Here is a 15042-nt window from a genome sequence, read left to right as displayed (position 1 = left end):
ACACAGCGAGAACACCGAACACAACGAGACCACCGAACACACCGAGGACACCGAGGACACCGAGAACACACTGTGAACACACTGTAAACACTGAGAACACACTGAGAATACACTGAGAACACATCGAGAATACACAGAGAACACACTGAGAATACACCGAGAACACAGAGCACACTGAGAACAGAGCACACCAAACACACCGAGAACACACTGAGAACACACTGAGAATACACCGAGAACACACTGAGAACGCACCGAGAACACACTGAGAATACACCGAGAACACACTGAGAATACACCGAGAACACACTGAGAATACACTGAGAACACACTGAGAATACACCGAGAACACAGAGCACACTGAGAACAGAGCACACCAAACACACCGAGAACACACTGAGAACACACTGAGAACACACCGAGAACACACTGAGAATACACCGAGAACACACTGAGAACGCACCGAGAACACACTGAGAATACACCGAGAACACACTGAGAATACACCGAGAACACACTGAGAATACACTGAGAACACAGAGCACACTGAGAACATACAGAATACACCGAGAACACACTGAGAACAGAGCACACCGAAAACACACCGAGAATACACTGAGAACACACTGAGAATACACCGAGAACACACAGAGCACACCGAGAGCACACCGAGAGCACACCGGACACACACCGCGCACACAGCCATGGCTGGGTCTGAGCAGTAGCTAATTGCCTGCCCTATTAGAGGCAAGAATTAGAGTTTTACACTTCACTGTTCAACCTTCCACAGTGATGACCCACTGTGAGGAACGTTCTCACTAATCGCAAACTCTCCAACAGATGGCATTCCCAGTCTGTCCCTGAACTCTGACGGGTTTGGTTACAAATTGCAGTTAGCTTTCACACTCGCTCGGTTACCCAAAAGAGTTAGCAGCCACAGTGAGGTGACTTGCACCTCTCCAGAGAACGTTCTCACTGTGCCCATCGAGCCTTCACTCAGACCCTCTTTCCTGCCTTTGGTATTATTATTTGCCAACCTACAGTGCCGGGTCCCAGTGAGCTGGGGAGGGAGGGTTACCTTCAGCCAGGCCCATCATGCTGTCTGCCTTGCTCACGCTCTTCTTCCGCCGGTGTTTTTTCCGGTTTATCTGGGGAGAAGCCGGTAGTTCCAGCCGGCCACTTGAGGGGCTCGACACCCCATCCCCCGCCCCGTTCCCCTCTAGAAAACAACACGCAAATCAGTCACTCTCAACTGAGATACATAACTATCCTTACATTTGACACAGCACCTTTCACATCGGGAGAACGTCTCAAAGCGCTTCACAGAATCTCTCTTGTTGCTTCTCTCTCTCTCTCTCCCACACTGTAGTGACTATGTATTTGTGGGTGAACATGGCAGCCAATTTGTGCACAGCAATGTCCCACAAACAACAACAACAACAAGATTCCATTTATAGAGCGCCTTTCACGTCGGGAGAACGTCCTAAGGCGCTGGACAGTTGGGTCAGGAGTCCTGACCATAGAGTCAGTGTCCAATGTTATCTGGTATATTGTTAGCCACGACATCAGGGGAAACTTTTCTCTTTCTCAAATTGTGCCCTGGGATCTTCCAGAGCTCCTCTGTCTAATGCCTCATCTGAAAGAAGGTCCCCCCGACAATGCAACCCCCCCCTCCCACCACCTCCCAGCAATGGGCTGGATTGTCAGCGGAGGTGAGATTACTGCTGACGTGCAGAGAGAGCCGCAGCACAGACATGTTGGGCTCAAATGTCTATGATGACAATCCTCCCTGTGCTGTTCACTTTCCACCTCCCTCCCCACCACCATGTGTACACCAGGTCTAGCTGGACTCCTCTGGCTCCCCATCATCGAACATTTTCAAATCCCTTCATGCCCTGGCACCTCCCTCCCTCTCCAACCTGCTCACCCCCCAACCCACAACCCGCTGCCTCCGCTCGACTGCCTCCGGAATGTCTTGTGCCCTCCGTTCCACCATTGGTGGCTGCACTTTCAGCCGCTACGCCCTGAAAGCCTGGAACACTCTCCCTCTATCCCTCCCTCTGTCTTGCCCCTGCCTTCCCCATCTTCAGGTCGTGCCTGAGGACCTTCCTATTCAAGTGCTCCTACACTCACCTCCCCCCTCCCCACCCGGTCGGTGTCGTGCTCCGCCACTGTCAGGCGCTCTGAGGCGCAACCCTGCATGAGGGATGCTGTGTAAATGCAAGTTCGTGTTGTTGCCCCCCCATCCCCACCCGCTGTGTGCTGCCCACACAGTTTGGATGGCAGCTTGGAGATCACACAGAGCCCCACGGGGGAGTGTGGAGAGAGAGACAGCGGGAAGGGGAACAAAAAGGTCAAATGAGAGATCAGAGAACAGCCGGACACCTCTCTCCTGTGATTACAATGTTCCAGTCGGGGAAAACAGGCATTGAACACGCTCAGTGCCTTCATAACCCTTCGCTCAATTAATTATTATTATTATTGCACTCTTTCTCCTTCCCCCTCTCCCTCTCCTGCCCTCTCTCCCTCCCTCGCACCTCCCTCTCCCACCCTCTCCCTCCCTCCCTCCCTCGCACCCTCCCTCTCCCTCCCTCCCTCCCTCTCAGGATCAGAGCCAGGTGAAGTTCCCAGTGGCTGGGAATGCTGGCTGGCCCAGCGCAGGCCTTGTTGAGGGGGAGCTGCAGTATCCGAGTGTCCACTTACCTGTCCTGGAGCTGGTCTCACTCCACTGGTCACTGCTGCCCACGGACGGGCAGGTCGAGAGCTTCCCCTCAGACTTGGTGTCGCTGACGGCTTGTTCAGCGACAGAGTCCAGGGTCCCTGAGTGCAGTGAGTCTGCAACACAGACACAGAGGAGCAGCTCAGTCACCGTGTGGGTTACAGGGAATTCTTACAGTGACTGTCAGCAACAGCCAGAACCTCACAACCAACCCGGGCTGGACAACCCATCACCCTCACCACTCCCCTCATCACCCCAACCTCCTCTCCCCACACCACCCTCACCAACACTCCTCATCATCACCACCCCACCTCAGCCCACGCGTGCCCCCTCACACTCATCCCCTCACCCTCACCCCCCCTTCACCCTCACCCCACCCTAATCCTCACTTTACTCACCAACACTGTCCTGCCCACTGCTGACCAGCCCATTCAGGCCACTGGAGGCGCTACACGCGGAGACAGCCCGTGGCGGCCGTTTGCCGGGAACCTTAACCGTGGTCCTCAGGAGATCCATCTCCTTCCCATGGACATTCTGCATGTAATCCTGTAACACACAACACAAGGTCAGCAACAGATCTCCTCGTCTCAGTGGCTAATAAACACAGCAGACGACAGGACAGATTAAAAAGTGTCACCAATAAGGAAGGCTGTGGCTAAAGTCACTCCAACTCACAGCAACAAAAAAAAATTGTCACTCAATCCACAACCTCTTTGTGGGACACGAATGTGCACAATTGGCTGCTGTGTTTCGGCCACAGAATGTACAGTCAATTCTCTTTACACTATTATAGAATTATACAGCACAGGAGGAGGCCATTCGGCCCATCGTGTCTGTGCCGACTCTTTGAAAAGAGCTTCCAAATCAACCCCACTCCCCCGCGCTCTTCCCATAGCCCTGATCAACCCCACTCCCCCGCGCTCTTCCCATAGCCCTGATCAACCCCACTCCCCCACTCTCTCCCCATAGCCCTGATCAACCCCACTCCCCGCTCTCTCCCATAGCCCTGATCAACCCCACTCCCCCGCTCTCTCTCCATAGCCCTGATCAACCCCACTCCCCCGCTCTCTCCCCATAGCCCTGATCAACCCCACTCCCCCGCTCTCTCCCCATAGCCCTGATCAACCCCACTCCCCCGCTCTCTCCCCATAGCTCTGCAAACTTGTCTTCCCCAAATAATTATCTACTTCTCTCTTAAAAGTTGTTATAGAATCGGTTCCCACCGGCCTTTCAAGCAACGCATTCCAGATCCGAACAACTCGCTGTGTGAAGACATTTTTCCTCCCCTCTGTTTCTTTTAACAACTATTTTTAATCGGTGCCCTCGGGTTACCGACCCACCCGCCAGTGGGAATAGTGTCTCCCTGTTCATCCTATCGAATCCCTTCATCATTTTGAAAACTTCTATTAAGTCTCCTCTTAACCTTCTCTGCCCCAAGGAGAATAATCCTCGCCTCTCTCGCCTCTCCTGATCACTGAAGTCCCTCATTCCTGGTGCCATTCTGGTCAATCTCCTTTGCACCCTCTCCAATGCCTTGACATCCTTCCTAACGTGTGGGGCCCAGAACTGAACCCAGTCTCTCGCTGAGGCCTCACCAGTGTTTTATATAAAGGTTCATCATAACTTCCTGACTGTTGTATTCTATGCCCTATTTATAAAGCCTATTATTATGTAAGTTTTTTTTAACAGCTGTATCTCCCTGTCCGGCCACCTTCAAAGATTTCCTTATATGACCCCCAGGTCTCTCTGTCCCTTCACCCCCTTTAAGATTGGACCATCAGCGTATATTGCCTCTCCTCATTCTTCCTCCCAAAAGGCATCACTTCGCATTTCTCCACATTAAACGTCATTGCCCCGTGTCTGCCCACGTTACCAGTCTGTCTATGTCCTCTTGCAGTCTGTTACTATCCTCCTCACTGTTTACTGCTTTTCCTAACTTAGTATCATCTGCAAACTTGGGAATTGTCCTCCCTATACCCAAGTCCAGGACATTCATATAGATCACAAACAGCAGTGGCCCCAACACTGACCCCGGGGGACACCACTGCACTTCCCTCCAGTCACCAGCACTCTCTGCTCTCGGTCTCCCAGACAGTTCTGTATCCATGCTACAGTATATCCTGTGAACCGCTTTGAGACATCTCAAAGATGTGATAAGGAGTTGTATCAAATGCAAGCATTATTATTATTAGAGAGAATTTTAACAAAATTAGAGAATATCCTATAAATTGCAGTGAATCCCTTGCCGCCTTGAAGGCCCATCTCAAGACCCTCCTCTTTGACCGTGCCTTCGGTCACCCTCCTACCGCTATCGACTGCCTTCCACCCCTGCTGATCCCAACCCCCAACTCGGGTCCAAATCCCTGACCACCCATGGCCTTGGGACGTCCTCCTGACTTGAAAGGCGCTGTGTAAATGTCACGTGTTGCTGTTTAATAGACACTAATTTATGCATCATGACATTAATGTGAGATTTTTGGCATTTTGGGATAAATACATTTGTCTAAATAAACGTTTCCGATATGTTAAGAAAAGGAGAGGAAACATTTGAAACCAAAGCCAGATTCCTGAAGGTAAATCATGATATCTATGGACAGTATTTTCATTTGATTCTCAACCCGAGGTTTGATCGCCTTTCTGGTTCCGTCAGGAAAATAAACACAAAGCACAGGGCACGTCCTCCCACACAGACCGCACTGAATACAAAGATGGCCACAATCCACATGGTTTGACCTACACACATCAGGCGTGTATGATTGACGCGAAGCTGGAACTGATTTGGGGAATTGAGAGCAAATAGACTTACGTGCAGACTGGGATGATAGGACAGGATCCCATTGTTACACAGAGTCACGTATTTCTTCTTCCATTCTTTGTTCAGAGAGTTTCCACTTCTCTTCTGTAACACGCCCTGTCATCAAACACATAACACACATCAGGAGCGGTCCACACGCACACACACACACACGACCAGACACACCACCGAGCCAGGCAATGCCAGCCACCAGACACAGCACTTAACATGAAATGATAGAGAGGCTGTAACAACTGCTATAGTACAGCAAGGCAGCAAGACAACGTTGGGGAGGTGGGGCGGAGGGAGGGAGAGAGAGAGCGGGCGGGGGTTGGGGGGGGGACAGAGAAAAGGAGAGACATGGGAGGGAGAAGAGAGAAAGAGGGAGAGTGATGGAGCAAGAGAGTGGGGGAGGCAGTAGAGAGATGAGAGAGGAGAGCGATGGAGAGAGAGATAAAGGGGAGGGATAATTGCCCAGTGAGTTCAGGCAGTGATCACCGTGTGATGCTCAGTGTGTGTCTGTCTCTGGGATGAAATCTACCTGTTTAATCGGGATTGCACGTCCACTGCCAATGTTATCTGTTTTGGAGTCCAGACTCCTCCTCTCTGAGTCGCTCCCACGCCGGCCCTGGGACACAACAGGAACGTCACAGCTAACACACACTCACAAACTCTCAGCAAACATCTCTGCTCAGAGACACACAGCAGTGGTTACTGCAGCGAGATTACAGACAGTCTAGAAATGCACAGGTTAATTTCCCCAAATCCACCAATAAGATCCATTTAAAGGAATTGTGAGATGCTCAACGAGGAGAAATGTTAAATAATAATAATAATCCTTGCATTTGATATAACGTTTTTCACGTCTTCTCAAGGTTTCGCTCTGCCGGGAATTGAACCCTGGTCTCTGGCTTGCAAAGCAAGTGCTCTAACCACTGAGCTAAGAGGTTCCACAATAATAACTATAATAAGCCCTGCTTTTGATACAGCGCCTTATCACATCATCGAGATGTCTCAAAGCGCTTCACAGGATACACTGTATATTATGTGGGCAAAATGTGGCAGCCAATTGCGCACAGCAGTGCCCCACAAACAGTCGTGGACTGAGTAACCAAATTATTATTAATTTTTATTTATTTGTTGAAGGGATTATTACTTCCAGAAAAGTGATCTGCCAAACGACTAATAACTGAGTTCCTACTGACTGCTGGTAAGTAGAGACGAGTGGAGTAAGGAAACTTACCCACTTTTCGCCCTGAACCAGGAATCAAACCCAGGTCCTCTCGCTTGCGAGGTGAGTATCTAACCCTGAGCCACAGGAATCCACAAAGGGTAACAAGGGAGTGAGAGTAGGGGAATGGCCGGCGAGTCATGTGGAGACAGAGATCAGATGGGCCGAATGTCTGCTTTCTGGTCTGTGACGTCTATGTTATAATGACTGACCCTCCACACCCCACACCCCACTCCCGAGGGCCACTTACTGTGAACAGACTGGCTCGTCGCTTCGAGTGTTTGCGGACAGACCCTGGAGTGGTGGCGCCCTGACTCACGTCAGCCCGCAGGTCCCGGTGGACCACGTTGGGGGTGGAGGGAAGTGAAGAGGAGCAATCGCTCATGTTACTGCCGTTACTGGTCTGGATGTGAGGAGTGGGTTGTGGGGAGGGGGTTGTGGGGAAGGGGGGAGGGGGTTGTGGGGATGGGGTGGAGGGGGGGAGGGGATTGTGGGGAGGGGGGGAGGGGTTGTGGGGAGGGGGGGGGGAGGGGGGTTTGTGGGGATGGGGGTGGAGGGGGTTGTGGGGAGGGGGGTGGAGGAGGGAGGGAGAGGGAGGGGAGAGAAAACAAGAATTGAATCAGCTTCACAACCGCTGGCATCAAAGTGATGAGAACTTTGCAAAACAGTGAATAAAATGGCAGTTTATGGCCCACGTGCAAATTATGTGCAAATCGCACACAAACTGCAAATGCCCGTGTGTGCGCAAGTGTGTGCGCCCGAGAGTGTGTGTGTGCGCGCGAGTGTGTGCCGCGCGCGAGTGTGTGTTGTGAGTGAGTGCGGGCGTGTGTGCGAGTCTGTGTGTGTGCGAGTGTGTGTGCGCGCGCGAGTGTGTGCGCGCGCGCGAGTGTGTGTTGTGAGTGAGTGCGGGCGAGTGTGTGTGCGAGTATGTGTGTGAGTGTGTGTCCGTGTTGAGAGTTTGTTGTGATGCTCAGTTTACAGAACCTCACAACCAGGGGAGGCGGTTACCATAGAAACACAGACCTGGAGCAGGCGGGTCCCCAAGTCAATCCATCGCCTTCCTTGCCCTGCCCCGCCCTGCTCTGTCTTGTCCCGCCCTGCCTTGCCCCGCCCCGCTCTACCTTGCCCCGCTCCGCTCTGCCCCACCCCGCTCTGCCTTGCCCTGCCCCGCTCTGCCTTGCCTTGCCCTGCTTTGCCCCGCTCTGCCTTGCCCCGCCCCACTCTGTCTTGCCCTGCCCTGCCCCGCTCTGCCTTGCCCTGCCCCGCTCTGCCTTGCCCTGCCCCGCTCTGCCTTGCCCTGCCCCGCTCTGCCTTGCCCTGCCCCGCTCTGCCTTGCCCTGCCCCGCTCTGCCTTGCCCTGCCCTGCCCTGCCCCACTCTGTCTTGCCCTGCCCTGCCCTGCCCCGCCCCGCTCTGCCTTGCCCTGCTCTGCCTTGCCATGCCCTGCCCCGCTCTGCCTTGTCCTGCCCCACTCTGCCCCGCCCTGCCCCGCTCTACCTTGCCCTGCCCCGCTCTGCCTTGCCCTGCCCCGCCCTGCCCGCTCTGCCCCGCTCTGCCTTGTCCTGCCCCACTCTACCCCGCCCTGCCCCGCTCTGTCTTGCCCTGCCCCGCCCCGCTCTGCCCTGCCCCGCTCTGCCTTGCCCTGCCCCGCTCTGCCTTGCCCTGCCCTGCCCCGCTCTGCCTTGCCCTGCCCCGCCCTGACAGCTGGAGCTGACACCAGGGGGTTCAGGGGCTCTGACAGACAATTGCGAGGTACCAGAGCAGCTTCATGTCGTGCATCATTCTTACCAACTCGGTAATATTCTGGGCCAATAGAAAAGTGCGGCCACACATCGTTTGTGGAATCAACAACAAACTCCCTCCTCAGGCCCCGCTACACACCTGTACACAGTGAGCCAGGCCCCGCTACACACCTGTACACAGTGAGCCAGGCCCCGCTACACACCTGTACACAGTGAGCCAGGCCCCGCTACACACCTGTACACAGTGAGCCAGGCCCCGCTACACACCTGTACACAGTGAGCCAGGCCCCGCTACACACCTGTACACAGTGAGCCAGGCCCCGCTACACACCTGTACACAGTGAGCCAGGCCCCGCTACACACCTGTACACAGTGAGCCAGGCCCCGCTACACACCTGTACACAGTGAGCCAGGCCCCGCTACACACCTGTACACAGTGAGCCAGGCCCCGCTACACACCTGTACACAGTGAGCCAGGCCCCTCTACACACCTGTACACAGTGAGCCAGGCCCCGCTACACACCTGTACACAGTGAGCCAGGCCCCACTACACACCTGTACACAGTGAGCCAGGCCCCGCTACACACCTGTACACAGTGAGCCAGGCCCCGCTACACACCTGTACACAGTGAGCCAGCTATTTCCGGACTTTGCCCAGACTAACACAGAGCCCACCCAAGTTGGACTCTCCATCATCTCCTGCTTCGGCCGCGAGGCCCCTCACCCGCGCCCCCCCCCCCGAAGGGCTAGGTGGCAGCCACTCACCTGGCTGATGTGGGCAACGGAGGCTGGCGTAGAGCCGGCCGAGTGCTTGGGGGAGCTTGGCAGAGACCGGCACGATGTGACAAACAGATGCTGCTGTTTCTTCATCACCGAGATCTTCTGTGCCACTGAGAGAGAGAGAGAGGGAGAGGTTTGTGATCAGGCACAAGAGACTTCACTCCTCGTACAGCGACAGACACGCAACAATAACAACAACAACTTGCATTTGTATAGCGCACTTCATACGGGGTAGAGTCCCAGAGTGCTTCCACACACACACACGGGCCAAACACACACACACACACAGCAAATACACACACAACACACCCCACACACACACACCAAATACACACACCAAACACACACACACACACCAAATACACATAAACACACACCAAATACACACACGCGGGCCAAACACTCACACACACCACACATGCACGCACACATGCACCAAACACCAAATACATACACACACACATACCCACACACACAAACCATCTTGTCTCTAGCCTGACCTGTCCAGTGACTAATAAGAATAGCAATCCTTGCATTTGATACAGCGCCTTATCACGTATTTGAGACGTCTCAAAGTGCTTCACAGACGGTATATTCAAGTGAATTGACTGTATATTTTGTGGGTGAAACACGGCAGTCAATTGCACACTGCAGAGACCCACAAAAGTCATGGATTGAGTGACCAAATTATTATGACTCGAGGTTTCTGTATGACATGACACATGACTCCCATAGTATCATAGAATTATACGGAAGGAGGCCATTCGGCCCATCGTGTCTGTGCCGGCTCTATGAGAAGAGCTTCCAAATCAACCCCACTCCCCCGCTCTCTCCCCATACCCTGATCAACCCCACTCCCCCGCTCTCTCCCCATAGCCCTGATCAACCCCACTCCCCCGCTCTCTCCCCATAGCCCTGACCAACCCCACTCCCCGCTCTCCCCCATAGCCCTGATCAACCCCACTCCCCCGCTCTCCCCATAGCCCTGCAAACTTGTCCTCCCCAAATAATTATCTATTAAATAATTATCCCAGAACATTCCCAGAGTCTGACAGAGAGACTCAGCTCCCAAAGGTAAATTTTTCAGCATTAAAGTGATGGGAATACTCAGGGCAGTGGCCCACCAGAGAGAAATAATCACTTTACTTCTCATGTCAAAGTGATTTGTCCACAAAATATATAGTCAATTACCTTACAGTGCATCCTGTGAAGCGCTTTAAGACGTCTCGAAGACGTGATAAGGAACTGTGTCAAATATAAGGAATATTATTATTAAAGCGCTTCACCCTGGATCGCACACTCCACCCCTCACACACATTGTGTGAAGGTGAGACAATAGATGGCACAGGTCAGCGTTCCCCCCCCCCGGGCGAGGCGACAAGGAGACTAACAATCACACTCTGGTTATTCTCAAAGGTCTGCTGAAAGGTTTGCCAGGAAGATCATTGATTTGCAGCAGTCACCGACTCCCTGCTCCCAGCGACCAGTGTAGTGACCGAGCTGGTCAGAGAGAGAGAGAGAGAGAGAGAACGAGAGAGAAAGAGAGAGAGAGGGAGCACACCCCTGGGACTCACACTCATCTGGCTTCATGTTACCTGGGAGCAGATTGCCCACAGATCTCCCCGAGTGGCCTTTAGACATGGACAAGACTTACAATGAATGTCAGCGGGTGGGGGGGGGGGGGGGAATGCGATAGGGGTACGGAGGGGAATGGTGGGAGGATTCTGGCCCAAACCCCTGTCCTCCCCTCACCAAAAAACTCCACCTGTTTCCTGTTTCCAATCCCTCGGCCGAGAACTGGTCATGAATTCCAAACCCGAACAACACCGGCTCAGTTTTACTGGAGACCCACACGAGACAAGTGACCTGCCCCAACAGCCAGACTGTCTGACTCCACACACCGCAGCCTCCCTCCCTCCCTCCCCACACACACACCGTCTTCCTCCAATGAGCAATTCACGTTCCTCATTTCAATTGCACTTAAAATGAACTGATAAATCCCCAAATAACCAACCGAGACTCAGCTCACCACTGGCCTCGGTCCAGATATAGCACAGCTATAGCACAGTTAGTTTCTCACTCGCTGCTCAGTTTAAAACAAACACCACCTCAGCTGTTACTTTATATTTCAGGCCACGAGAGGCTATGATGGGTTGCCTGGTCTGACACTCACTCGCTGGTGCTAATTTTGGGAAATCTTTTTGGGGGGCTTTGAAGTGATCTTTGTACAAACAGAGATCAGGTCACTCTGTCACACTGGGCTGATGAGCAATGTTAGCAACCTCACAGTATAAAGCTACTACCCGTGACTCCCAAATCACTCCCAGAGTCCGACAGAGATAGAAAGGTAAAATGCAAAATACTGCAGATGCTGGAAATCTATAACAAAAGCAGAGATCACTGAGAACACTCAGCAGGTCAGGCAGCATTTATGGAGAAAGGAAAGTGGTTCAACGAAGAGTCATGGACCCAAACCATTGACCCACTTTCCTTTCTCCATAGATGCTGCCTGACCTGCTGAGTGTTCCCAGCGATCTCTGTTTTTGTTAGACAGAAAGGTCACAGTTTCAGCATTAAAGTGATGGGAATACTCATCATCCAATGTATTTGACATCTTCCCGAACTCAATGCTAAGAGTTAATTGCCAAATACCTTCCACTTGTAAAGCTTGGGGTTATAACAACGTAAATTTAACTACAAATACACAGTCACTACACTTGGTGAAGAGCTTTAAACCATTATTCCAACATTTCACCCACAAACACAGTCACTACATTTTTCAGTGTATCCTGTGAAGCGCTTTGAGGCATTTCAATGACGTGATAAGGCGCTGTATCAAATGCAAGGATTATTATTATTATTATAGATGTTGTATCAAATGTAAGCGAGTTATTGCCTCCTCCTCTGCTGCTGGGAGATGCTCTCAATATCTCACCCAAACAGTCAATAGCCTTGTCAACAATTAATCTGAACGAGAGGGGGATAGGGGTGGGTGTGGGGGTGGGGGGGTGTGTGACAGGTTGGGGGGAGTTTATAAGCAGCTTAATCCTCATGTCTGCTGCCATTGGGTTTTAAGTGAAACCAAGTGAACGGAACGTGACTGGTGTGAACCAAGGCCGTTACCTTCATTAAACACACGGTCGATGTTGAGTCCATACGTGGCACACGTCTCGTAGTACATGCAGCGTCGCATTTCACCGCACAGCTTACGGGCCTGGGTGTCCTCGATCACTCTGGGGTTGGAGGCGCTGATAGCATCTGTGAGTGGGAGAGGAGCCCTGGTTATTACCCCTGTATCTGGGACACAGGCCTGATAGTTACTCACTGTGGGTCTCGCTCCTTACCCTGAGATCCCACCAGCAGGACTACCATCTCTGCCACATTGCGGTAGTTGACCAGTCGTGTGTAGTAATTGTAAACAGCCTGAAAGCTCTGCTCGTTCTCCAGACTGAAGACAAATATAACAGCGTCGGCCCAGGCTGAGAACTGGGGGCAAAGAGAGACGATAACATCAACACAATCCACCAGCCGACACATACCAAGCACCTACCTCACACACTAACCAGGGCTCCCACTAACCAGGGCTCCCACTAACCAGGGCTCCCACTAACCAGGGCTCCCACTAACTGACTCTCTGTCTCTAACCTACCTCTCCCACTGGCCAGCAGCCATCTCCCCTGCCTGTCCTCTCTTGCTTGGTGCTCAGACTCCCCCCCCCCAGTGCAGTGCTCTGAGATGTTATCCGGGGGAAGGGGAGGGAGGGGGCACATGTTGTTGTCCATTGTTTCTCTTCTCTGTGTGACACTCACCTGGGCATCAGGTGGCCCACCTTCATCCCTGATGAGGAGCAGGTGGCTCTGACCATCCACGTTCACCTCCTTCTTGTAGCGCCCGCCTGGTGGGGAATCAGTCAGCAGTGAGTGGAGGGGACAGAGTAATAATAATAATAATCTTTGCATTTGATATAGCACTTTTCACATCTTCTCAACGTCTTAAAGCGCTTCACAGAATAAACTGTAAAGTGAATTGACTGTATATTTGTGGGCGAACGCGGCAGCCAATTGTGCACAGCAATGTCCCACAAACAGTCGTAGATTGAAAATGACCAATTTTTATTATTGTTTTGTTTTTTGGAGGGATTATTATTAGGCTCTGTGTGGAGAAGGAAACTTGCCCGAGGTTTGGCCCTCTGCCTGGAATTGAACCCAGGTATCTCGCTTGCAAAGCGAGTGCTCTAACCACTGAGCTACAGGACTCCGCCAGAGGTCAGACACTGGCCTGCAGTCTGAGCCCACTCTGTCCCACTCAGCTTACAATTGACACGTTTTAAGTGAAATGGTCAGTGAATGGGTTAACTGTTCAGCAGCGTTCCAAATAAGCCTTTACATTCCCGAGGCTGACCGCAAGAGCTTCTTTTTAATAGCGCCGCTAACGTCACTGTAATTACTATGAAGTGTAGTAACTGTTCCTGTTCTCACACAACCCACTGTTGACCGGCTGTTACACTTCCGTGCTGTGGTGACTTATGCAAGTGTGAAACTTGCTGATGTGACAGAAGGGGCTGTGCTTGGGCGGGGCTGTGCTGGGGCTGCGCTGGGGCTGCGCTGGGGCTGCGCTGGACTGCGCTGGGGCTGGGCTGGGGCGGGGCTGTGCTGGGGCGGGGCTGGCTCTGGGCTGGGGCTGCGCTGCGCTGGGCTGCGCTGGGGCTGCGCTGGGGCTGGGGCTGGGGCTGCGCTGGGGCTGGTGCTGCGCTGGGGCTGGGGCTGCGCTGGGGCTGGGGCTGCGCTGGGGCTGGGGCTGGGGTGGGGCTGGGGCTGCGCTGGGGCTGGGGCTGCGCTGGGGCTGGGGCTGGGCTGGGCTGGGGCTGCGCTGGGGCTGCGCTGGGGCTGGTGCTGCGCTGGGGCTGGGGCTGGGCTGCGCTGGGGCTGCGCTGGGGCTGGCGCTGCGCTGGGGCTGCGCTGGGGCTGGGGCTGCGCTGGGGCTGGGGCTGCGCTGGGGCTGGGGCTGCGCTGGGGCTGGGGTGGGGCTGTGCTGGGGCTGGGGCTGCGCTGGGGCTGGGGCTGCGCTGGGGCTGCCCTGGGGCTGGGGCTGCGCTGGGGCTGCCCTGGGGCTGGGGCTGCGCTGGGGCTGCTGTGCCGGCTTCAGTACCTTATTGAATGGTCTTTTTAAAGCTCTCAGAGCAGAAACCACATCCTGCCAGGGCTGAGCTCACACGAGACGTCTCAAAGCCGCAGCACAGGGAAAATGAGCAGCTTTCTGAACAACCAACGTCCTCTTTATACAAACAACAGTGTCTGTAACGGCTTAAACATCTCACAGCCTCTCAGCTCCCCAGCCCTGCCACCCAGTGTGCCAAACTGTGGTGGTTTAGCTGGAGGACGGGCGGTCACAACACTGCTCTCCTTTCCCATAGCATCAAGTGTCAGCAACTCCAACACACAGTGTCCTCCCCCTCCCCCCACACCCTCCCCTCATACCCCTTCCCCCAAACCACTCCCCCCAGGAACACACTTTGCTGCAGGCATATCATCGGCATGTTTGACTATGAATAAATAGTCACTACACCAGACATCACTGGCCTACGAATAGCTTTGAGGCAGCCACATGCTGGTTATCTCCTGTCAGGTGGAACGAGAGGCCACCCTCCCTCTTCCCCTCGCCCTCACCCATCCCCTCCCCCTCCCCTCCCCCTCCCCCTCCCTCCCCCTCCCTCGCCCTCCCCCTCCCCTCCCTCCCTCGCCCTCCCCCTCCTCACCCTCCTCACAGACGCAAAACCC

At 53.7% G+C, this 15042-nt stretch overlaps 1 protein-coding gene across 1 annotated transcript in view; it reads right to left on the bottom strand.

Moving 5' to 3' along the window:
• The window catches only part of LOC103189572 (arf-GAP with GTPase, ANK repeat and PH domain-containing protein 1), a gene marked incomplete in the record, with an annotated part of 37455 nt that overhangs the window by 11497 nt on the left and 10916 nt on the right, over positions 1 to 15042 (bottom strand). Inside the window, 10 exon segments of the mRNA XM_042344310.1 lie at positions 1079 to 1219; positions 2704 to 2835; positions 3118 to 3265; positions 5526 to 5630; positions 6055 to 6141; positions 6995 to 7147; positions 9251 to 9375; positions 12389 to 12523; positions 12610 to 12751; positions 13075 to 13160. Coding sequence (XP_042200244.1) covers positions 1079 to 1219; positions 2704 to 2835; positions 3118 to 3265; positions 5526 to 5630; positions 6055 to 6141; positions 6995 to 7147; positions 9251 to 9375; positions 12389 to 12523; positions 12610 to 12751; positions 13075 to 13160 — 1254 coding nt within the window.

The sequence above is a fragment of the Callorhinchus milii genome, unplaced genomic scaffold (genome assembly GCF_018977255.1).
Source record: "Callorhinchus milii isolate IMCB2004 unplaced genomic scaffold, IMCB_Cmil_1.0 Scaffold27, whole genome shotgun sequence".
NCBI classification, from domain to species: Eukaryota; Metazoa; Chordata; class Chondrichthyes; order Chimaeriformes; family Callorhinchidae; genus Callorhinchus; species Callorhinchus milii.
Note: the sequence above shows the minus strand (reverse complement) of the source record. Positions and strands in the feature narration are given on the sequence as shown.